At 41.4% G+C, this 23,311-nt stretch overlaps 3 protein-coding genes across 7 annotated transcripts in view; 2 read left to right on the forward strand and 1 right to left on the reverse strand.

The window, feature by feature from the left end:
• RELN (reelin) overlaps positions 1-1,135 on the forward strand; it is a 277,609-nt gene extending 276,474 nt beyond the window's left edge. The window contains exon 64 of the mRNA XM_063396915.1: positions 3-1,135. Within this exon, the coding sequence (XP_063252985.1) occupies positions 3-99 (97 nt within the window). The 3' untranslated portion in view covers positions 100-1,135. The remainder of the gene's footprint in view (positions 1-2) is intronic.
• Positions 1,136-6,460: 5,325 nt separating this feature from the next.
• Positions 6,461-23,311, forward strand: part of SLC26A5 (solute carrier family 26 member 5) — a 33,951-nt gene continuing 17,100 nt past the window's right edge. For 2 of the 5 annotated variants that reach the window (XM_063396916.1, XM_063396920.1), the window contains exons 1-4: positions 7,153-7,284; positions 8,224-8,309; positions 19,023-19,227; positions 20,890-21,029. In XM_063396916.1, the coding sequence (XP_063252986.1) occupies positions 19,073-19,227; positions 20,890-21,029 (295 nt within the window). In that variant the 5' untranslated portion in view covers positions 7,153-7,284; positions 8,224-8,309; positions 19,023-19,072. Of the gene's footprint in view, positions 6,960-7,142; positions 7,285-8,223; positions 8,310-19,022; positions 19,228-20,889; positions 21,030-23,311 lie in introns of those variants that run through there. The other 3 variants (XM_063396919.1, XM_063396917.1, XM_063396918.1) reach the window with 3 other exon arrangements.
• LOC134549465 (basic proline-rich protein-like) lies at positions 6,883-7,699 on the reverse strand. The gene is made up of 2 exons (XM_063395008.1): positions 7,615-7,699; positions 6,883-7,508 (listed from the first exon to the last, which is right to left on the reverse strand). Exons 1-2 carry the CDS (start codon positions 7,697-7,699, stop codon positions 6,883-6,885), a joined length of 711 nt encoding a protein of 236 aa, XP_063251078.1.

Below are 23,311 nucleotides of genomic sequence, written 5' to 3' on the forward strand. Positions count from 1 at the left end.
AGCACTCGCAAACAAAATTACATGATGAATTTTTCACGGCAACATGGGCTCAGGCATTTCTACAACAGAAGACGAAGGTCACTTAGACGATATCCATGAAGAAACGAGAAATTTATTTTTTTTCCTCCCAACATGTGATGTGTTGCTTTCCATTCTTTAAATCTAGCACTGCATCTGGTATCAGGACTTTTCTGCAACTGGCTTGATGAATAACTGAAAGCCTTTTTCAAGACAGAGTGTACACCACTTTTTCGCACTGTGAACTAATGAGAAGTGACTTATTTTCTCATAGGTAAATGTTTTAATGTTGATGTGTCTGTGAAAATTGTGATCTGTTGTAATATCAGTTACAGTGGCAGTATTGGAAGTAAGCAACTAATTCTGTTTAACAGGAAAAAAAGTTTAAGCACAAAGACTGTTCATATTTTATGTTTATAAAAACCTACATACTAAGTACAGATTTTAACATTCTTTGTCACATAGTTATTTAAGTGCACTGTATTTCAGCTCTGTGTCATTTTATATAATTAAGTTATCATTGTTTGTCCTCTTTGTATTCTCTTCTACAACATGACACATTGGCACTGTATTTACTTGTTTTGTTGTTGTAATATTTTTGCTGCTGATTTTTGGGCTATTTACCTTCTTACAAAATGTATTAAAAAAAATCATCGAAGTACCTAATCCAGAAGATAATTGCAAAAGTAGTTGTAAAGGCGTTGATATCCTTTGGTCTTATTCTTTGATATGTCTGTTGGTTAGCATTGTTTTGTGGATAAAAAAAGAATGCTTGACATTAAACTTTTTTCTACTAAGGATTTGTGGATTAAGCCCCAAACAGAAATTCCTAATTCCCTGTCTAAATGTAGTCAGTTCTCTGAAACTGATTTACTTACAGTAACTGCCATTTGGTGTCTGTAGTAATGAAGTGATTTGTAAACAGTGAACGTTTCATTGTGTTCTCTTCGGTGTTTGTTTCTATTGCGGGTCATGTTTGTATCTTCTGATAAAGTTGTATCTACACCAGCAACGTTATAATGCCCCTATAGCCCTAAGCTGTCTATTATCATAAATAAAATGCTTCACTTTATGGTGAACCAAGCTAAAGACCCATGCTTCAATAAAGATAATGTCAACAAAGAATTCTGATGTTTTCAAGCCATGGGGGCTTTACATGAAATCATAAACCAAATTTTTCCACTAAATACCTAGATTCTAAAGCAAATGTTAATGTTATTTTTAATATTTAGCATGTTACACTTAACAGCACTTTGCAAGTAACACAAACCAAGAGATCTCCCCATCCTACCCACGGGCATAACATGGTCCTGTTGCAATGAATGAAACAGGACCACAGACCAATACTCTCACTTGATCTGCAAACCAAAAAATGTACAGCTCTGAGAACAAGAGTGCAGCACATAAGGAGCCTTGTTCCAAACAGACTAAGCTGGCAATTCTTAGACTCACAGAACCATTAAGGTTGAAAAAGACCTTTAACATCAAGTCCAACTGTGAACCCAGCACTGCCAAGCTCACCAGTAAACCATGTCCCTAAGGCACCACATCTACACATTCTTTTAATACCTCCAGGGATGGTGACTCAGCCACTCCTCTGGGCAGCCTGAGCCATGCCTAACAACCCTCTCAGTGAAGAAATTTTTCATTATATCCAATCTGAACCTCACCTGGTATAACCTGAAGCATTTGCTCTCATCCTATACTTTGCTACTTGGGAGAAGAGACTGCTGCCCACCTCACCACAGCCTTCTTTCAGGTAGTTGTAGAGAGCAATAAGGTCCTGCCTGGGCTTCCTTTTCTTCAGGCTAAACAATTCCAGTCACCAGAGCTTTTCCTCAGAGAGAAGTATCATATATACCTGCTGTGCTCTTACATCTTGCACTTCTGCTTCTGGCACTAGACCTGTCTGAACCAGAATGATGTTTGTTACAGATCCATGTTCAGCTGAACCATGTGTTTAATTTTTAGGATGTTTTTGATCACAAGTACCTGAGTAGTGCAGGGAAAAAAAAAAAAAAAAAAGGTCGTTCAGTGACCAACTAGTCAACACCACACCTTGGCTTAGTCAAAATTATGTGACAGACCTTTGGCTGATCTGGAAACTTGCTGCAACAGTTCAGCCTCCTGCAAACTCACTGTACTGTTCTGGAGAACCAGTGTACTTTGCGTACTTTCAATCCCTGAAAAAAGATAATGGTTCTATTCAGAGAAATAGAACAAAAGACAAAATATCAGGGTGTTAAAGGATAGAACAACTTAATGTTTGGGCAAGGGATTTTAAAATATTGTAATAAGATTTTTGCCCATTGAACAAACAAAACCGCACGATCTAAACATTACTATTTTTAAGATAATTTTATTTGCTTTAATTTGTCAATAGAAGGGTGACAGTTCAATTTAAAATGCATGTGCAGTTAATGTGCTTCCAGGGAATTAATTTATTTTTAAAGACTTTAGATACAATGAGGCACTTTGCCTGACTTTTCAGGCAAGAGATCAGCATAACCAGAGAAACTGCTTTTCAGAGTTTTATTTTCCTTGAATAATGTATGCAATCACAACCACAGAGGAATACCACAAAGCATTTTACCCAAACTCACCACAAACTCTGCACTGGCTTTTCTCTTCCTCACTGGAAGGTTCCCAAGTGGTATTATCATCTGCCCTTTCCAGGCTCCAGGAAGTTGTTCCTTAGACTTTTTCCACTCCTACAACACCCCACATAGCATACACATACGGTATACTCAATAAATGTAGTTTTTAAATTTTTCCTCCCATATGGCTGAAAGCAATGAGTCATCTGACATTAAACAGTTGTTAAAATAGCAAGGGCGGCACAAAGGATAATCAATGGCAATAAAAATGCTATAAAATGTACTAATTAGCTTATCTACTGCTGTAAAACTTTTGCAGACATAACTATGAAAACTGACTTTTAGTATTTTTAGTAACCCTTATAGTCTTTCTAATTTCTTCTATCACCTCACTAAGCCATGTTCCAGTAGAATAAGGAGAACATAAGAGAAATGAAACGAAAGTACAGAAAAATGAAACTCTGACCTGCTGGAGTTCCTGAAATAAACAAAACCTGAAGTTCTCATAGTTTTGCCTAAATATTTTTCTCTCAAGCTTGCTTCATCCAAAGATGATAACATTTTCTTAATGGGAGGAAATGTGCAGAGCACCAATGTTTTTGAAGCACCAAATCTGGCTTTGCAAGATCTTGACAATATACAGAAAAGGGTAGTTAATTAAATAACTCAACACATACACTCAAGGACAAGACAAAATACCAGCACACAAATTGGGTAAATATCGGGTTAGACAACAAAACTATAGAAGTCAAATGAACAGCATGAAGCAGTTTTTAAAAATGCCATTTTGCATTGGATCAGTGGAAGTGTTTATGATAAAACACAGTAAATGTAAATATAAACATGGCTGCCAGTGCTGGTAAAGTAGACAGCAGTTGTCAGCTGTTGAGCCCTCCACTTAAATACAGATGTAAACAAGTCAGAAAGATTGCAAAGTACTGCAGCAGAAACAAGACTCTTGAATCTATGAGCTTCCAAGGAGAGTTGTTTAGTCTAGAAAGGAAAACATTTGGAAAGAAACATGACAACATCCATAAACATGGTTCTATGTTTTATTTACTTGCTAACCCTTCAGGGCAAATGTTACTGGGGTGTAAATGCTGCCACAGCATCACCTCCTCATTCATCTATTAGTAGTCAAGGGGGTTGGTTATTATCAAAGGAGGAAGTCAGTGTGAGGCCCCAGATAAACCCCACTCAGATCAGCTCTGGAGTGAGGTTTAACTAGTGACTCAACACTGCAGGAACAGGAACAAGGCAGCTGCAGAGGGGAGCTACCTTCATCCTGAGCTGGCAAGGGAGCTCAGAAGGTCAGCAAAAGGGCTTGCCTACGTTAAGCATGGCCCTAAAGGGCTGTTTAGGGCTGTCAGCAATGCAGAGCAGCTGAAGCCATGCAGCCACTTGCAGTGCTTCAGTGAAGCAGCAGACAGAGCACCCATCACCCACGGGTGGCGGATCTGTTGCTGGAAAAAAAGACCATGAGGTATGAGCATGCAAGCATTGTACAGATGACATGTGGATGAACTGTCCAGTGTTCTCCTCTGTTGCTGTTTTCTGACTGTTGCTTCTTCTTCCCCATGTTATTCCTGGTTCAGCTAAAGGGACTGAGCTGGCAGTAAGCTTAAAGACTTAGTCCCTGTGTAGCTAATTACGACAGAGCCTGATGGGGAGAGTTTTAGCTGGCACGCAGCAAGGCAAGGCCAAGTAAAAATGCTGTTCCAGGAATGGAAGAATACCATAATACCATACTGGGAGATGATGATAAATGCTAGGTTTATAAACTGAAACAAATTTCTTAAGCTTCTCAGAAAAAAAAAAAAAAAAAAAAAAAAAAAAAAGAGAGAGAGAGAATGTGGTTGTGCTTTTCAGCTCTGCTACTCAGGGGAGATTTGTGCAAGTTAGTGGCAAAGAAGCTGTGTCAGAAGGCTCAGCTGTTTCCCTGACTGCATCTGGGCCAAAGGCAGAACTCAGGGAGCTACTGTGTAGTCACAGGTTTCAGGGCTACTTCTGCATTAGAATCATATTGCTGATATCATGAAGCTGGCTGATACCCCAGGTCCCTCTTTCCCTGCACACTGATCATGCACACACATGCAGCCCTCTGCTGATAACCTATAGCTCTAGGTGGGCTAGAAACAGCACATGCAAAGCCATTCAACTGGTCTATACTCACTACTGGACATCCAGCTTAGCTGATTTAAAATCACACTTCTCTCAGGGGAAATTTTAAATTGTTTGAGTTCAGCCATTTTCAAGGAACTTCAGTGCAAAAAAAGGGAAAATGTTGCAATGTTTGGGCGTCTGCTAGAATGATTGTGTTATTATGGACAAAAACAAAGCTTGACATGAGTTATGCCTCTGTATAGGATGTGGGCAGCCACTAATTAACAGCAGCATTTTGAGAACCAAGCCTACTGCCACTGAAATCAGTGGGAAAATTCCTGTACATCAAATGTGTTTCACTTCATACGGAAATGTCCACCTCAGCTTTACTGATTCAGCTGGTTTGACCTGTCCTAGGACCTGTGTAAGACACCAAATATACACAGGGATCTTTCTGCCTTAGAAAGTTGTCTCATTCTCAGAAGATTCGTGAGGGTTAGGATGTGGTGGGGAGTGAGCCACTTGATGGAGCCCATCCGAGCCATTTGGGATGCTCCATATGGGAAGTGTCTGCCAATGACCCAGTGGGAAATGTCAGAACTCTGCACTCCCAGCCCCCCAGCTCCCTCCCCTGCCAACACTCACCATCAGTGGCTGCTGGAGGAAGCTGAGAAATGACAGCCCAACAGCTGGAGCTCCACTCCAGGCAGCTGTGAGTGCTGGATCTGGCCTCTGACAGCACCTCACAGCTTTCCTTTTGCTGCTGGAGAGCAGTGGCTCCTGCTGCTCCATCCCCTGAGAGCCCACACTGAGCCCTCTGTCATCACACTGCTCCAGTGGTGTGTGTGCACCTTAACTAACATTCCACTATTATCCTCCACCCGAGGGTTTTTTTTCTCCTCAATTGTCTATAGTGTTTATTCTGTATTAACTTTCCCTCCCTATTCTTGTTTTGACCAAAAATCCTCTTTTCATCTTGCTGCTACTGAGTTTAGCACTATATTAATCCCTGTCCTTCTCCCAGAGCTGAAGAACCACAGCATCTTTTACCACTTTAGACAATGCTGGAAAGAAGTAATAAAAATAATTCTTAACCTTCAAGTGTGTCACAGTAAAACACACACAAGAAATTAAAACCAGCTTGGATTGAAATGCAACCATTTACACAATTAGTGTAACACAATCCTCAGGATTACTGGAACATTCAAAATACTTCATACCTGGATGGACTTTTCTAGCAGGAAACCTGCTAATCTGTGATTGTTTGAGGTTTCCTCTTCTCCTTTCTCTTTGTGCAGAGTGTATAAACAGGTCTTCCTGTGGTATGTTACTGCAATGCATGTTTTTCTGGCAACAAAGCATGTCAGAATTTCACACGAGGCCACACCTCATAAGTGAATTACACCTGCATTCTAACACAGATTTCCATGTTCAGGAAAGAATTAGTTTTTTGGATAAACAACTGAATCAACAAACATACCTTACCCAAAGTCTCTTGACTTCTCAGTTAACAACATCAGTCCACATGAAGTCTGATGTATGTGGCATTATCTATCAATGAAATTTTTCAACAAAATACCTGGTTGTTACAGCCTGTTTTGAGTAAACAAACCTCATATTTAAAATAACTTTAGAAATGTTCTGACCTTGAAATTCCTCAGTTTGACAATACTGAAACTTAAAGTGCTGTATTTTGCCTTGAATTCATTTATGTTTTATTTAAGTTACTCTTAAATTCTAACAAGGGCAATCATGTCAAGAAATCATTCTAAGGTTTTCAAATAATACAGTCCTGTAGACACTGGTTTCACAATTTTTTTCATGTTCTAAGTGCACAAGAGTTTCAAAGTTGGGGGGAAAAAGATCTGCAAATTCTGTGTACAAATCCAAATCTGGGAGGTGGGAAAACATTTTTGTCTGGGCGAGAGCAAGCTATCATTGATGGAAAACATTTATAAACCAAGGACTGAAAGATGAGATCTGTGAAGGTATTTCACTTCTAATTCCCGCATATTCACAATAAAATTGATACCTACGTAATCTTTGCGCCCGTAAAGAAATGAAAAATTATACCCAGATAGATATTTGAAAAAATTGAGCAGTTCGGCTGGTCAGACACTGGAATAGGTCGCCCAGGGAGGTGGAGTCACCATCCTGGAGGTGTTCAAGAGGCGTCAGGATCTGGCCTGGGTGATGCGGTTTCGGGGTACAGGAGCACTGCTGGGCTCACGGTTGGACTCGGTAATGTTAAATGACTCTGCCAACCCTGCTCTCGCCACGATGCCCCGGCCCTGTGCAGCCGCGGCTCTCTCCGAGCGCAGGGCCCGGGCGGCGCCGCGGCGCGGGCGGGGCAGCGGCGCGCAGGCCGCACCGGCGGGGGCGCGCTCGGCCCCGCGGCATCCTGGGACTCGTAGGCCGCGGCAGGGACGCGCCCGGCGGGGGCTGCGGGGGGACTACGAGTCCCAGGCGCGCCCGCGGGGCGGGAGGGGGCAGGAGCCGCCCCGGGGCTCCTCACCTTGGAGTCGGCGGCGGCTGGAGGTAGCGGGCTGCAGGAGGGCGGACGGAGGTGAGCGGAGCGCGGCCGGGCGGGCGTGAGCGCGGGGTCAGTGGCGGACGGGGTCTCTCCCCTTGAGTAGATCTCCCCTGAGGGGAGCGAGCCACGGTGCGGTCGGGCTGTCCCGGTGTCTGTGGCTCCCGCTCGGTCACCCCGGGCCGGGGGTAGTCTGGGGGACTCGCCCCGTGGTGTCCCCGCTCCCTTCGCCCTCAGCCAGCCCCGGAGCGGCCGGAGCCCTGCGTGCGGCAGGAGCGGTCCGGAGACAGCGCCGTGCCCGAGGCAGTGCCGTGCCCTGTTCAGCGCCGTGCCCTGTTCAGCGCCGTGCCCGGGGTACCGCCGTGCCCGGGGCAGTGCCGTGCCGGGGACCAGCACCGTGCCGGGGGTACCGCTGTGCCTGGTTCAGCGCCGTGCCCGGGACCAGCACCATGCCGGGGGTACCGCCGTGCCCGGGGTACCGCTGTGCCCGGTTCAGCGCCGTGCCCGGGGTACCGCTGTGCCCGGTTCAGCGCCGTGCCCGGGGTACCGCCGTGCCCGGGGCAGTGCCGTGCCGAGGGTACCGCTGTGCCCGGTTCAGCGCCGTGCCCGGGCAGCGCCGCTCGGCGCCTCCCGCACCACCGAACGGTTCCCGGGCAGCGGCGGTGCCCGAGCTGCTCGGTGCTGTGAAACAGCGCAGCACCCAAGGGAAACCAGAGGGAGGGTGAGAGATCAGTCATTTCCTCGTGTTGTGGCTGCAGCGCTCCGACTGTAAGCTGCGGGCTGTCAGTTTAGGTCAGACTCTTCCCAAGAAGTCTTGTAACAACAAAAACTACCTGCTCTGCACTTCAGTACTAGCTTCAAGCGAAGGACCTTCAAAACCTTTCCAAATCCTCGATTAAACTATTCCCCCCCCGCCAACCCCTTCATGCCCTTCCACTTTTCAGGCAAAGAAGAATTTGCCTTTCCCTATGTCAGTGTTTTTCAGCTTCACGAACTGTGGGAACATTTTGAACTCCTTACAAGGGATCACTGAAAGCAACGAGGAAAAGCCAGCCAGAAAAGTAAGTAGGCTTAAATTTGCTGTGCTCATGCCCATGCTGCTGTTGCAAAACTTTTAATTGTCTGAACATAGAAATATGGTTGAGAGCTGTTTTTGGGATGCTTCGAAATTTCAGAGGACCCAAGTGGCTGTTGCAGCAGGCATTTAGGGATAGTCCAGTAGTAAGGAAAAGAAAAAACATTCAATTGCTGCCATTATCTCTGCTGATGAATCAGCAGAATATGGATTCATAATTCTTCATATCTGTCACAGTCATACAGTTACACAGCATTGGTTTTGATGTCGATGGCTGACAACAAGGATCTGGGCACTGGCATATTTTGGCTGAAGTTTTCCCAAAGGAAGACTAAAAAACAAACTTCTAAAGTGTCTTTTACTAAATGTGCAGTAACAGGTATTTTGTGTTAACAGGTGTCTTGATTTATATTACAGAATTTTCAAAAGTAGGATGCAGCCTTACTGTTGCTGTAGGAATAGAAAAACTAAGGTAATTTACTGTTTCAGAAGCAAGCACGTGCAGGTGGCTTGCACTGAATTAACTCTGTGGGGATTGCCTCTTGCCTTCCTCAAGAGACAGTAATCACACTTTGAAGCAGTTTGGTTTCTGGCAGTCCTAAGACACAAGAGCTGTTTCAGTTCTGCATTTAGCAGTATTTCCAAACTGAAGTGTTTTGTTAATAGTTTTGCACTGTACTGTGGAACATCTCTGAAATGTAGTGTGGAAAAGGTATAGGAAGAGAAAGGAGTTTCACACGTGCATAGCTGCTGCTTGTCGCTAATAAAGCATATTAACTTGCAGTAGCATTTACTGCCTTGTATAGGCTTGAGGGTATTAATGTATCAGTCTCATTCTAAAAGCTTCATTACATTTAAATGTATATTTATGGTCTGAGTTGGGGCAATATTGAGTTATATTCAGAATAGATTTCAGTGAAGGAAAGCTCTAACTCCAGTAAGAAACAAGCCTGCTGCTGCATCCATGCTTGGGTTCTAAACTAAACTAAACTTTATTTCCTCTAAGTATTGTATTGGGAGCTGATGTGCTTTTTTTGCTCATACTGTACAAACTCTGTGTGCAGGGTAACAGTTTGCTTAAAGGCTGACATAATTTAAAAAAGGGCAGGTGATTGAGCATGATCTAGGTGAAAGGCCTAGGAAATGGTGATGTTTTTAGCCTCTGGCACAAACTGAATCCTGTTTTCTAAGCTGAATACTTACTAAAATGCTCTGTTGGATTCAGCCATCAGATCTTACAGCTTGGAGCACTGAACTGCCATTGCATCTTGCCTTTTGTTTGAAATTTCTAGCCCATTGCTCGTGGTTCAAATCAAATCTTTAGCACACAGTTTTTCATGGGTATAGTAGTCTGTCCCCAAAAATTCAATGTTTTTAGAACTCAAATATTCCAAAACCATATGGAAAGATGCTCTTATTTAACGTGATGCTAAAATCATGGAATACAGGCACAGACTTAGCACATGGCTGTCACACTGTTGCTCTTTCGCTAGTAGCTTGAGAAAGAAGAACTGAACATATGTTTATCTGCTTTGACTCTTGTAGTATAGACACACCAGTATTATCTTGAACTACTATTAATTTTAATTGCAGCTGTGGCTTCTGTAAATGTAACCAAGACTTTTGTGCAGCCACTGAGTTGCCTAGAAAAGCAGAGTCCTTGGAGCTTCTCCTCCTCTCTTGGCTCTGCCCAGTGAAGTGCTGACTGCTATTTTTTCTTCTATTCTATTGATGATGTATTTTTTCTGTAAGATCTGGTTTTCTAAAGCTTTCTTTTCTGGTTTTTTTTTTCTATGTAATTGTTTCGTAACCTGTAACTTTTAGCACAAGAAAATCATGCTGAATCTGAAACTCTCAAGCTCTAATTAGCCTACTGATTTCCCAGTTAACTTTAATGAATTAAACACCATCATTATTCAGATGTTTCTTTCTCTAGATCTGTTAGTCAGCACAATGTTGTCCTGCTAAGCAGTATTTCTTGATAGTCCTTCTTGATAATATTTCTTCATATGGCTACAAGACCTGCTGTTGCTGTTATTTTATAACCAGTTATCTATAGCTTTTGCTCTTCAGAAGTATAAGCAGCAACAAAGTGCAGGTCTTATTTTTATTTACCAGATTTGCCCAGGTAATGGGAAAGCCATACACAGACAGACAATGGCAAGTATTTCCACGGGTTTCAAAATATGACTGTAAGTTTGTGCAGGCAGTTGAATGAGTTTTGCAAGTCAGTTGCATTGATAGGATTTAGATTTTTATTTATGATTGTAAGAGTACATATACGAACCACTGGCCTGTGCTTCAACTTGGACTCAAAATGTTGCATTAACTATTTTATTTTGTGGAGTAGCAAGCTGTGAAAACTGTCCATGTGACAAACAAGTGTGATTGCCTTCCTGGGAAGTTTTGGACAATCTGTATTTTTACTTCCTGGATAGAACTTTTTTTTTTTCTCCAGCCTTCTCTGAAAACTTACTGGTTTTCCCCAGGCAGGGGATCAAGTTTTACTGCTCTGCTTTGATTGTTGCTGACTGTTTTGTATGTCCAGTTCTGTTTGTGTCCTTATACTGTTGTGGTTGTTGGGGAGGGTGTGGGTTAGCTAATTAATAGATTTTAATCTGTTTATTGAAAATCTGATATTCTGACACATAGACTGGGCTAGACCAAAGATCAAATTGATCCTTTTAATTTATTTTATGGTAATTAGGTTCTGAGATCTGAGAACTCTTGAGAAAACCTCTCATCCCATGTTGGGTGGGGCTTTGAGCAACCTGGTCTAGTGGAAAGTGTCTCTACCCATGGCAGGGGGTTGGAACTAGGTGGTCTTGATGTCCTTTCCACCATTCTGTGATTCTAAGGCATACACAGAATTTTCTAATCCAAAGCAAAGAGTGCTGTGTGTCTGTTGTTTGAAACATCCTTGTTGAAGTTTGGTCTAGTAGGGACAGATCAATTAAGCTCAATTAAGGATTGAACTGATTAAGGATTACAAAATTTCTACCTGGTTTTCATAGATTAGAGTTTAAAAATCCATACCCCATGCAGGAGAAAACTTGGATTGCTACTCAGAGGTGCCCACAGGGAGCTGCCCATTCCTGTTCTCACAGAGCTCTGCTAAGATCAGGCAAATCTGAAAAGTCACATCAGGAGCAAAACTACAGATCTTTCACAGATACAGACAATTTTAATGTCTTCTCTAAATACAGAAGTTTTGCTGCTGCTACCTTAACTTTATAGCATAACATGGTTCAAGTCCTTTCCCAGAGAGAGCCATACCTGAGTTCCTTTACCACTTCAGCATGGTCAGGATCTAACCCTGCATCTCCTGCTTTACCGGGATCCCGCCTCAGCTTCACAGCTTTGACATAACATTGTTTTCTAAGCCCTTGCAATTTCTTCCAGGTTTACTGTTTCTTTTTCTACTGTCTCTGGTTCATTGCATTTTTCTTTTTGGAATTTTGCACTGTACTTGTTGTTTGCTTGTTTTCAGTTCTGTATTATATGATTCCAGTTTTATTTCTTTGCCAGTTTCATGTTTAAAATGAATATGTAAGATCTTTTTTTGGTGCTTCATTTATGTCCATATAGCTGAACAAGTTACCTGAGTCTAACTAACTACAGTTATAGTGACTCTGATTTTATTTTTCCCAGTTTTCTGGTGACATTTGTTCCTTTTGCATATATGTTCCTGAGAAAGAAGGAAAGAAAGGAAAGCTCTTGCAAGAAGAAATAATCAGAAAATTACTCAATGAACCCTTCTTCATTTCATTTGATGATCCTCAGCCCAGATACCCTTCTTGCTCTTCCAGTTCCTTCATTAAGACACCCTGTTCTAGTGTAGCTGTTGTGGGAATCCGTTCACGCAGGGTTGTTCTGCCAAACACACTTAAAGGGTCATTTGGAGGAATTTTCAGCTCTGTGAGGGTTGGTCTTTTTGTTTGTGCAGTTAAGAACAGACATGGGGCTGTCTCACATTAAAATTTCATCAGCCATAGAAGAAATATGAAGCTATAAGGTGAGCTGCAAATAAAGCAGAGGCTTGCTGTGAAATATTTACTTGAGAAACTTCTCTACACATTCTTTGCTCACAGTGTATTTTAAAATATTTCAAGCAAAAGCAGTATTGGCCTGTGTTTGCTGTGCACTCATGGCCTTTAGGTGTGACCTCAGCATCAAAATGTTGAGGAAGGTTATTCCCACTGTCTGGAACTCGCCTTCAGATCACGAATCAGCACTCCAGTGCAAAGGAGACAGGAGAATGCTATTGTTTAGATAACATCTTAAGCAAGCAACAGTTGCATAAACAAGGACAGGATCCATCATAAGCCATGTTCTGCTTACTGCTCATGTAGGATTTGGTTTTATACCTAGTGCAGAAAAAAATCAGAGAAAATACGTGTTATAAAGTAGCTTCCAAGAATGAAATGTTTGCAGATCCTGTCATGGATATGGAAGTTCTCAGAACTATCAGGAAGCGAGTTGCAGCTTTGAGAAGTAGTTAGCACTTCCACTTTCCCAAGCAGTGGCTGCCCTATGCTGAAGGTCTGTCTTGCCTTTCAGAAGCATCAGTTCTTCAGGAATTTCTTCAAGCACAGCATTGGCTGTAGCCTGTTTTGCAGAGGAACAGATCCTTTCAGAATGTGTTAGAAAGAGAGCCTTGTAGAGGATCCTTGGAGACTTCTCAAAACCTCATGTTACTTAAGTAATGTAGTTACTTTATGCCATGTTTTCAGCAGTGAAACTGGAATATAAATTTTAATCCTATTCTAAACCCTTTCTTCTTCCATCTCTGCACTCCAGTCATTTCTTCCTCTGACTACACTCTTCCACTATCCTTCAGTTTCGTCTGTGACTTGAGAGGTTTACACTGTAAACATGATGACTAAAATGAATTTGGTTATAAATAACAACCTTCTGTTTTCTTGTTGTTTATTTTTAACTTGATGCAGCACTTGAGAGGGTAGTGATGTGTGTAAAGAGTTGATGAAACAGATAGAGAGGAGAGAATTCTTTTGGTGGCTTCTGTGCAGAAGAAGGTGTATCATAGAATGAAGTCATTTCTTTCTGCACAGACACTTGTTTGCTGTCTGCATGTTCCGCTTTGCCTGAAAAAATGAACCAGCTGCTGGAGGTCATTGGTGCACTGAGATCAAGAAGTAAAGAACAAGAAGTAAAGAAATTATTCTGCCTTAGCTTGGTGTGTATGCATGGTCTTGATTTATGTTATCTCCTCTGATCAACTGGAGCTTTATGATGAAAACTGCTCCAGCAAAGTTTTTGGCAGTGGATTTTCTCTGGAAGATGAAGCTGGCTAATGATTACCTGGCTCTGAGGTGTATGTCATTATCAGTTGGCTTAAGCACAGCAAAGGGGTCATCAGCCGTGGTGCCATTCTGATTAATTTACTGATTTCACTATCTCTAGCTACTGCTTTTGGCAAAGGGAAAGAGGATGGCAGACTAGGATCCAAGGTCACTGAAGTCGGAAAAAACAGGAATAAGAATGATGATATTGCCATAGGTTCTCATAGTCATCAATGTGTTTACACTGGAAACAGAAGTCATCTCTAATCTATATCTCAGGGGGAAGGTGACCAATGTTCTGCTCAAAATGCTCCAGGTGTTTGTCTTATGGGAACGGATTAAACAGCTCAATCATCATAACAGGTTCCTAAAACATTCTGTTGATGAAAACAAACATAAGATTGCTGGTTAATAAGAAATACTGTTAAGACACTAATGAATTCATTAGTCCATGGAGTAAACCTTTGGGGACTTCAAGTATTTTTTTGCAAGGAACATGAAATATAAATTACCTCTTACCAGTTACATAATCTTCTTATTTTTAAATATATATATGTCTAATTTGCTACCATTTTGAGAGAAGGATCTTTATGCTCAATGCTACTGTTATGCTCTTTTCAGTAGCCAAGATAGGTTCATTAGAGGAAAATGTATCATACTGAATTCAACAGCCTGAGGAGAGTGGGGCTGCTACTGCTGCTCCATATCCCCAGATGCAACCAGTAGCAAGGCTGAAGATGTTTCCCATAAGCACACACACACAGGGAACACACATACACAATGTACTTACATTTGTACTTGGCAAATCACGTGCATCAAAGAGGCAACACCGGCTGCTTCATCCCCTCTGCTCTCTAGCTAGGCAGGGTGGAGGTTCAGTACTTGGAATGTATGTATATATGTAAAGGTACATCTCCCATCTGCAAGGTGGATCACACAGGCTCACACAGTCTGAGGAGCAGCTCCTTCATCCCAGTCTCCCCCGCTGAGCTGGACATAAAAGCCCTCAAGGCCGAGCCCCACTGCAGTTTTTGGTGTAGACCATTCCATGTGCACGTGTGTGACTGGCCAGGACTTCCCAGGACCCCTTTTATTCTCCTCAGTGCTCTTATTCTTAGAGATGGGCAGATGCTTTTCACACTAGAGCTGGCAGGGCCTTCCAGGGTCCCATGGGTGACCCTTACATGCTGCTCTGGACTGGTGGTGATGAGCTGTTGGCAGGCTGGTGGCTCGTGTGGTGGCCCTGGCAGTAGCCCACCAGGGTGTTACCCGGGTGCTCCATCCTGCTCTTGTTCTGAGTAACACTGTAGGTGTGTGGAGAAGCTTTTATCACACAACCAAACACAGTTTATGGAATCATCTTACCGTTCTAATGAATAGAGTGGAAATTTTGCCTATCTAAAAGCTGCATAGAAATTGAAGGCCTTGATTTATTTTTTTCCCAAAGATTCACTCCTGGAGTGCATTTCTTAGATCAGGACCTACACAAGGAAAATTTTGTTTGTTTCACAAGTTACTTACAGACTTAGGAAGTTTTACATAAAGGCTTCAGGTTTAAAAATCTAGTTGTTAGTGGATTTAATGGGAGTAGTGGAGGAGGAATGAGAATGATAAGAACAGTCCAATAAAACTAGGAGAACACATTCCTTATGACCCCACCCAGTCATTTTACACCTTTGTGCTTATTTTAAAAACAACTTTGTACTTGTCACTCAGGGTGAAAAGTAGAAGGGCATAGGGCACTGGGGAATGAGGCCAGAGAGGAAAGAAAGAAATGAGCCATTATGTGGTTCCTAAAATCACCTGTTTTAGCATCTTGCCTCTTCAGACAGTAGGAGCAGACCTTGCAGGAACTGTGCTTTTCAGCATACATTTGGGAGATCATATTTTACCAATGTAACAGTAGTAGCAGTATTTCCACCAGCCCTTTGGCTGATGGCGTTCACCTGTGTTTGTAAGCTTGAGAGCACAAAATATTTCATAGACTTCAGTTTGTGATCAAACTTGGAATTCTCTAGCAGAGGACACACTGTAACATAGTACTACTACTGTCCCCCTGTGTTTTTCTGCTACTTAAAGCAATTTGTGCTTAGCTTCCTAAAGCAAGGGGTTTTGCTCTTTTAAAACAGGCAAGACAATGGACTTGCTGTTGACTCCCTCATTTCCTTAGGTAGATCAGACACATTCAGGTTAGATACACATTAGGAGCAAAAGTTCCCATTAAAGCTGCAAGAGTCACACAGTACACCGTTCTGAATGTCTCCAGCTTCTTGCCTTTTTTTCTCTGTGTAGTTGTGTTTTGAATATATGGAACAGCAGTCAAATCTCTGTCCCTATAAATTTTGTGGTTGCACTCTGATTCATGTGATTTGGATCAAAATTATTGTCCTCTACGAGACTCAGTGCAGATGGCTTGACAGATCTCCTTTATCAACTAAGATTGGGAAGAGAAAGTGCTAATTTATTAGTGATAGCGTTATAAATTCATGTTTGCGTCACTTTTTTTTTTTTCTTTAACACCTTCAATTTGATAATAGCAGTAAAGACATAAGACAGGCCTTTATCAGTCAGATAAAGAATTGCCAACTCTTAAGTCTTTTGCATACAGGTTTTAACTACTTCAACTCAATTCTTATCTGGCTGATAAGATTAATGACAGTATTTCTTACAGCTTTTTAACTTTATTCTTGCCATGAAGTTCAAAGGTTGTTGGAGAGCAGTATTCCTTTGTATTCCATTGCCTTTCTGTGACTCTGGATAAAGGTCTATCAGTTTTCAGAAAACATTGCAGTAAGCTTTCTTTTCATGACAATGACAATACCTTGCTTTTGCTCTTCTTCAAGCATTCAGGGAGTGAAGGGCAAGACTCAGTTTCTGAGCCCTGGGTAACTCTGTTGGCAGTTTGTCATACAGCAAACACTTGCAGAGACAGTTGAAGCAGTCATGAAATGTTACTATTTTGCTACTCTATGGACAATGTATTAGCTCTCCTAAAGACAGGCATCTCAGTCTTACTCTCTGTGTACTTTTTGCAAAAGAGAGAGATGATATTAAAGACTTTGTTACTGTATTATCTAAGTGTTAGTATTTTAGGTTGCCATCAGGGAACATGCTTATGGAGGGCTGTTGAGATGAAGTTGGTAACATGACATGGAAAAAATAGAATGTGATATATCCAGCAGTAGTTTTAGGTAGATATAGGATCTCTTTTAATGGCATGTGGTTTGTTTTCCATGTTCTTGTATCCACTGTGAAGGTGAAGACAAGATCCTATAGTGTCATCCCTCAAGTTACTTTTGTTTTAGCTGGTTCTCATGATTCAGTGCAGTGTAACTTCCTTATTCTAACAGAATCAGAAACATTCAATCTACAGTTTAAAAACTTTCAAACTGACTGATGATGAAACTTGGGTTTTGACCTCTAGTAGTATTCCAAACTAACACTTGCCATAATCTGGATAACTGATTTAGAGTTGGTCCTTGTTCAGTTAGTCAGATATACCATTTGTGTAATTTATTTTACCATGAAGAACGGAGGCAGGATGGAACTTCTGTTGCTCTGTATGTGCTCATAGTACCTGGAAGAGCTGGAGCATGTGTACAGAACTGGACACCTCCAGACCTCTCCAGTTCTAGATTTACATTACAAGCTCATGTGGCTCTTCCATATATTAACCAATCTACTTGAAGCTGAAAAAACTCAAAGGTGGAAATTAAGGATCTGAATTGTTTGGGGTTAGCAGGACAGTGTCTGCTGTCCTTTGTAGCAGAAAGAAGGCAGGGTGTATGTTTTTAAAACCTTGACTAAAAATGTTTTGATATCACATTCTCATTTTATTGGAGAAGTTTGGCCAAAACCAAGTCATTGAACTGATTTGCTTTGTGTCTTTTGAATCCAGAACTGCATTCTCTGCAGTTTTTGTTCTGATTTGAGTGAATTTTCTGTTTAGGACTGATTAAAATTGCTTCTTAATTTGTAGATCAGGCCAATGTTCCCAGAACACATCAATTAATTTTGGAAAAGATTAATTCTGTGTGAATAATGACATAAAGGACCATTATGGAGTCCCAGAATGGTTGAGGCTTGAAGAGACTTCTGAGGATCATAGATTACAGCCTCCCTACTCAAGCAGGATCACCTTTATTTCATATAATAAACTTGAAGTCAATCTAGAGTGTGCAGTAAATAAAAAACTACAATTTTGGTAAAAATACCCTTTTGTGGCTGACAGTGTAGAGAAAGTATTGTTTACAAAATACTGAGAACTGAAGAGATGCTAGGCTGTGTCAGTTCTAGGAGACAGAGACTGTCAAGTCCTGAGTGGAAAATTCCAGCACTTTCATCAGAGTGAAGGCACAGATAGCAATATTGGTATTTTACTGATGATCTGACTGTACCTGCTGAATCAGAATGGTTAGCTTTATTTGATGTTTAGGTAGCAATTTGTTTAATTTCTGTGTGGTAACCCTTTCCCAGAAGAGTATTGATGTACAGCTAAAAATGGAGCTCCCCTGGGTTGGCACCATTGGCTGAAGGCAAACACATGCTTAAGTGACTTGCTGGACTTGAGCCCAAGGCCTTGTTCACGTTGATGGCTCTGTTTCCACTGCACTCACGTCCTTGTCATCGAGTGTGGCACCAGCCAGCATCTCTGCCTAACAGCACAGCACTCCTGTCACTGTGCTCACAACTGGGAGCTGAGTTTCCTACCCCGTATTTCTGAAAGCAGCAGACATGGGGCAGTGGAATTAGCAGAATGTTTAAATATATGTGGCACAGAATCAGACAGACAAATAGATCTTTACAAACCTTCTGGCTGGTTCTGAAACTGGGCACATCTCCTGATTCCTGTTTTAGTCAGTGCAGACTGAGAATAGCAGTAAGTGGCACGTCCATTGAAATAGTAACTGTTTGAAAGTAGTGAATTGTGTATCCCTGAGATGCTGTTTGGAAAAAGAAGCTTCTGAAATAGAGGGGAAAGCAGGTGGGTGGATGCAGGAAGCAACTGACAATCTGAAAGAAAGAAGTGGGTTTCTCGGTGTTAGAGTTTTTTGAAAATGGACATGCCAGTTTGTGAGTAAGCAGGAAGTAACACAGCAATAAAGGAATCTCCCTCCTGCAGTGACATGTTCTTTAAAAACTGAGGGAAAATCCAGATAAGCATGAATACAACCTTACAAGTTTGTTGCAAAAGCTTTAATTATGCAAGAAAAGCATAAATTAATAGCTTGCATATGCTAAAGACTGTGTGATTTGTTTTCTTACTGTTGTTAACAGACTATTTAATTAAACTGCAATCACAGTTTTTGTCTCTAGCTTGTCAAAATACTTTATTTGAAAGGAAAAGCCAAATCTGAAGTTAAAAAGGAAAACAAACTTGTTTTGTCTGCGAACAGGTTTTTCGGTGGAACTGTTCCTCCTCCACTGCTGCTGTGTGAGATCAGCTATGGAACATGCTGAAGAACAAGAAGCATGTCCTGAGCAAACCCAGAGGTATTGTGTGCAGAGGCCAATATACAACCAGGAGCTGCTGCAAGGACAGCTGCACAGGCGGCAGAGAACCTCTCAGACTTTGGGGCAGAAGATAGCACATGCTTGTCGGTAGGGTTTTCTGTCTTGTCTTTGTTTTATTGGTTAAAAAGATTATAATTCTTAATTGGTTCAAGCACTTAGCTGGTAATGTCTTCAAAGAAACCTAAAAGATAAAACCACTAATTCTACTCTTACTTCCTGGCAAGACTGGGAAGAAGCTGTGTGTGTGCTTTTAATGTTAATGTATAACTATATTAGAAAATGATGGATAAATTAGTTGAATTGCCTTCATCAAAGTGCAAAAGGAAAATCTGCAGCATAGGAATGTGAAGTATTAGTCAAATCACATGACATGAATTCATAAGACCCAGAAAAATATCTATCCTTTTTATGTGGAAATACTTATGGCCAAATTTGTGTGTCACATGATTCTTTCATAGAAGAATGGAGATGTGTGATAGCTGTGTAAAAATCCAAATTATTAGTCTAATAAGAACTTACTAAAGGCATTCTCTAGCTTTTAATTAACTGCCTTGGAATCTAAGTATCATCTGGTTAATTGTGAAATGTCTTTAACTGTGCTTGCCTTGCTCTGTGGTACCAGGAGATTGAAGTTCTAGTTAAGTTCTCATTAGCTTTATGTTTATCCATGCTTCATTTGCAGAGCTTTTCCCTTTCTTTCTCAATCCTTGTTCTGCAGGACAGAAAAATTGATTTTCTATAAAATATTCCTGTTCACGTGATTTGACATTTGGAGGTTTGCTTTGGTTTATGGAATGACTTCAATGGTAAAGACAGATCACATTCTACCTCAGAAAACTTATCTGTCCTGAATGAAAAAAAAAAGTGGGTCAAAATCCCCTTCTTGTGATACAGTCTACTTAACCATGAAGAAGTGTGGATGACTCACTTGTAGCAACAAGCTTCTTCACTGTACAATTCAGAAACGCCAACAAATCTTTGCAATTGTCTTGCAGTTCCTCTACACAGAAAAGCATTTATCCAATCTCTGTGTTACAGTTTTAGCCAAGGTTAAACTTACCACAGTACAATCAAGGTATGATGCAAGGCAGGACTGGATAGAGATATGTGTTTCCTGGCTCTGTTCATTTGTCATGAGTCAGGGTTTCAAAAGCCTCAGCTAAGAGCCACAGGGGTCAGTGCTGCAGGCTTCAGTGCCTTTCCTTGCTGGGTGAGGAAGGGTTGTGTTCTCAAACAGCCTGAAAGTTGGTCTGTCAGTACTGGTTAAATTAATAGATTTTGTATTTTTAAAGCATAATAATATATAATGTTATGATCAAAAAAGTGTGAAGCACGGAACTAATAAATGGGAAAAAGCACTGCAGAGTACTCTGGTGAGTGAAAACCACTGTCAGGAAGCAAGTTATGCTCAGGGGATTGTTACTAGGAATGATCTCAGAAAAGGTGTTGTGTCACCACTCAATTGTGGATAGACTGGAACAGTTTTATTTCCACTGACCTCCAGCCTCACAAGGCTTTTGTTCTCTTCTCCAGTTCCATAAGGTTTGTGAACAGCACTAACTTGTGATTAAGGGCTAAATTAACTGGAGGCATAGTTGTTTGTGCTTACACATGTCCAGAAATTCCTGTCATCAGGAGTCTGAGCCTGCCTGTAAAGGAGCTGTTTTCCTGTATAGGGGTGAAAGAGAATTTCTGAAGCCTGTTTGTCCCCTGCCAGTATATAACTTCCTTTCTGCTTTGTATTTCCAGTTGTTCTTCTAAGAAAGCCAAGTCTCATCTTTACAGTTTCTTACCAATTTTAAAATGGCTTCCTCGTTACCCAGTGAAGGAATACTTACTGGGAGACATTATCTCAGGTATAAGCACTGGGGTCATGCAGCTCCCTCAAGGTGAGTGTGCCTCTGGATTTAATTATCTCTTCTTTGCTTTTTCTGTATGTCCTTTTATGGCAGTGCTTGGCATCCTGAAACAGGTGCTGAGAACAGGATGTGTATCTCAGGGCTTTGTGTGGAGATCAGCATGGATTCTGCAGACCAGCCCAGAATGATGATTCCCTTAAAAGTGCAAGCCAGTGATATGCACCAAGCTCTGAAAGAAGCTCCCTCTCCAATCAGTATCCACAGCTCTCAATGGCAGACTAGCTTTTCACAGTTTAAGTGCACATCTAAACTTCTGCTGAATGACAGTGTTATCTCATTGTCCTGAAAGTCGTGGCAAATTTCTTGCAGAGGGTAGCAGCATCTAACAGACATGTAGACATTGTGTTTCAAAGAGCAACTGGGACAAGGTAATCAAACTAAATTTAACCAGAGAAGAACATGCAAGAATTCACAGACTGATCCCTAATGCTAGAAGTCAGCAGTTTACACTGAAACCATAGTAGCAGGCAGTGATTCACATGGTGGAAATAAAAGTGTTGTCTGTAACAAGACTGAAAATCTGTGGAATTTTCTATTAAATTACTTGGAAATGTCAATCTGAGTGGAGCTCAGTCCTGAAGCAGGAGCAGGCTCTGGGAGGCAGAGAAAGCCAGTGTTCACTATTCTCTTCAGCTCTTGGTGAATGGACCAGTAGAATCTTTTGTTTAACCTGGCACTTACTATTAGCAGTTTCAAAAGTGTTAGGAGGTTAGAAAGCAACAGCACTTCTACAGCAATATCATTATGGGATGCCCACTGTACTGGGAATGGCAGCTTCACAACAGCTGCCCCAGTCTCAGTAGATTTTTTCTGGGATGTCTTGGAGTCAAGAAAATTCTTTGATTTGTGTAGAGCCCTGTCCAGAGGGTGATGTAATTAAGCATATATAAGTTTACTTCTATGTTGACCTATTTCATATGTGCACTTTACTTGTTCCACTTTAGACTGAGGCAGGTCTGAGAAATTCATCTGTAAATCCAAGTTTTTAACAGATGGTAACCCATTAAAATAATTAAATACCCTAACTTAGTCTGTGCAGATCATTTCTTTATTTCTGTATCTTCCTGGTTTTGTGTAAGTTTTATGATAAAGGTTGTTTTTCTTCCACACATGGAAGCATCAGCTTCTCCTAAACTGATAGCTAATGTGGTTAACTCCCAGGCATATCTGTCATATACTAGACACAAACATTGCCAGTTGTATACCGAAACATAATTTATGTCATGACCTGAAAGAACACTAAAATTTAAGTGGTCAGCAGTGAACTTTATACTTAATTTTGTGACTCTCTTTTAAAGTAAACACTGTTCATTTGGCAACTGTAAACATGCCCTTAGACTGCTCCTAATCTTTCCCTTTCTAAAAACACAAAAGTTGAACTTTTATTTTTCTGGAATGGATGTAATTATAGCGAGCAGGAGTTCAAAGAAGCTTGGGAATCATTCCAGGCAGAACTACAATGACCACGGTGTTTAAACCATGGCCTTCTATAAAGTCAATATCTCTTTATTTCCTTGGCACTGACAGTCTCTAAAAAGGCCAGTACAAATGAAAGGGAATAAAAGGGTATTCAGGTCAGGAACTTCACATAGACCCACCCTGCCAGTTTTGAACACGGATTTTCAGTTCTAGTTACTTGTACTGTTAAGTTCATCATGACAATCAAGGCCAGGATGTTAGACTACAGGGTGTTTGCTGATGTCAGGAGAGGTACCCCTTCGGTGAGAGAAGGTATATGGGATGAGTTTCACTAGTACTTAATGAAATGCTCCTTTGAGCAAGACGATAAATGATACCATCAGTTCAGTTTTGGTGAGAATATGAATTTTTGGTTAGGACTCAGATACTGCTTAGGGGTAGAACAAGGCCCCCTGTGAGTTATTACACTGCACAAGAGCACTTGGATGGCACAGAATATCCTTTGGTTTGGCTCTTTTTTTGTAATGGGATGCTTTGTCTCCCAATTTAAATTATTAGGGAGAGGTGTTTTGGCTGGCTCTCCATGGTGGATGAACCATTGCTTCTGTTTGGAATTTGCACTGACCCATTGAGATTTTTACCCCTTACTTGGACCAGTCTGCCCAAGTGTGGCAAGAACACACAGGTGTTTCCAGCTTGTGAGGGTAAGAACCAAGCCAGGCCAGTGTTTTCTCCTTGAGGCCCATTTGTGCAGTTCTGGTGTCAATTCTCATTAACACTATCTGTGTAGAGCTGTTCTTTTGGCTGGAACTGCTTGGGACAGTTATGTGCCA

The sequence above is a fragment of the Prinia subflava genome, chromosome 4 (assembly GCF_021018805.1).
Source record: "Prinia subflava isolate CZ2003 ecotype Zambia chromosome 4, Cam_Psub_1.2, whole genome shotgun sequence".
Taxonomy (NCBI): Eukaryota; Metazoa; Chordata; class Aves; order Passeriformes; family Cisticolidae; genus Prinia; species Prinia subflava.

Bases quoted from the DNA above. Each gene is read 5' to 3' on its own strand.
- LOC134549465 (XM_063395008.1), bottom strand. From the start codon at position 7,699: ATGGTGCTGGTCCCGGGCACGGCGCTGAACCAGGCACAGCGGTACCCC. The intron at 7,509-7,614 runs GCACGGCGGTAC...TGCCGCACGCAG, and splicing joins CCGGCACGGCACTGCCCCGG to GGCTCCGGCCGCTCCGGGGC.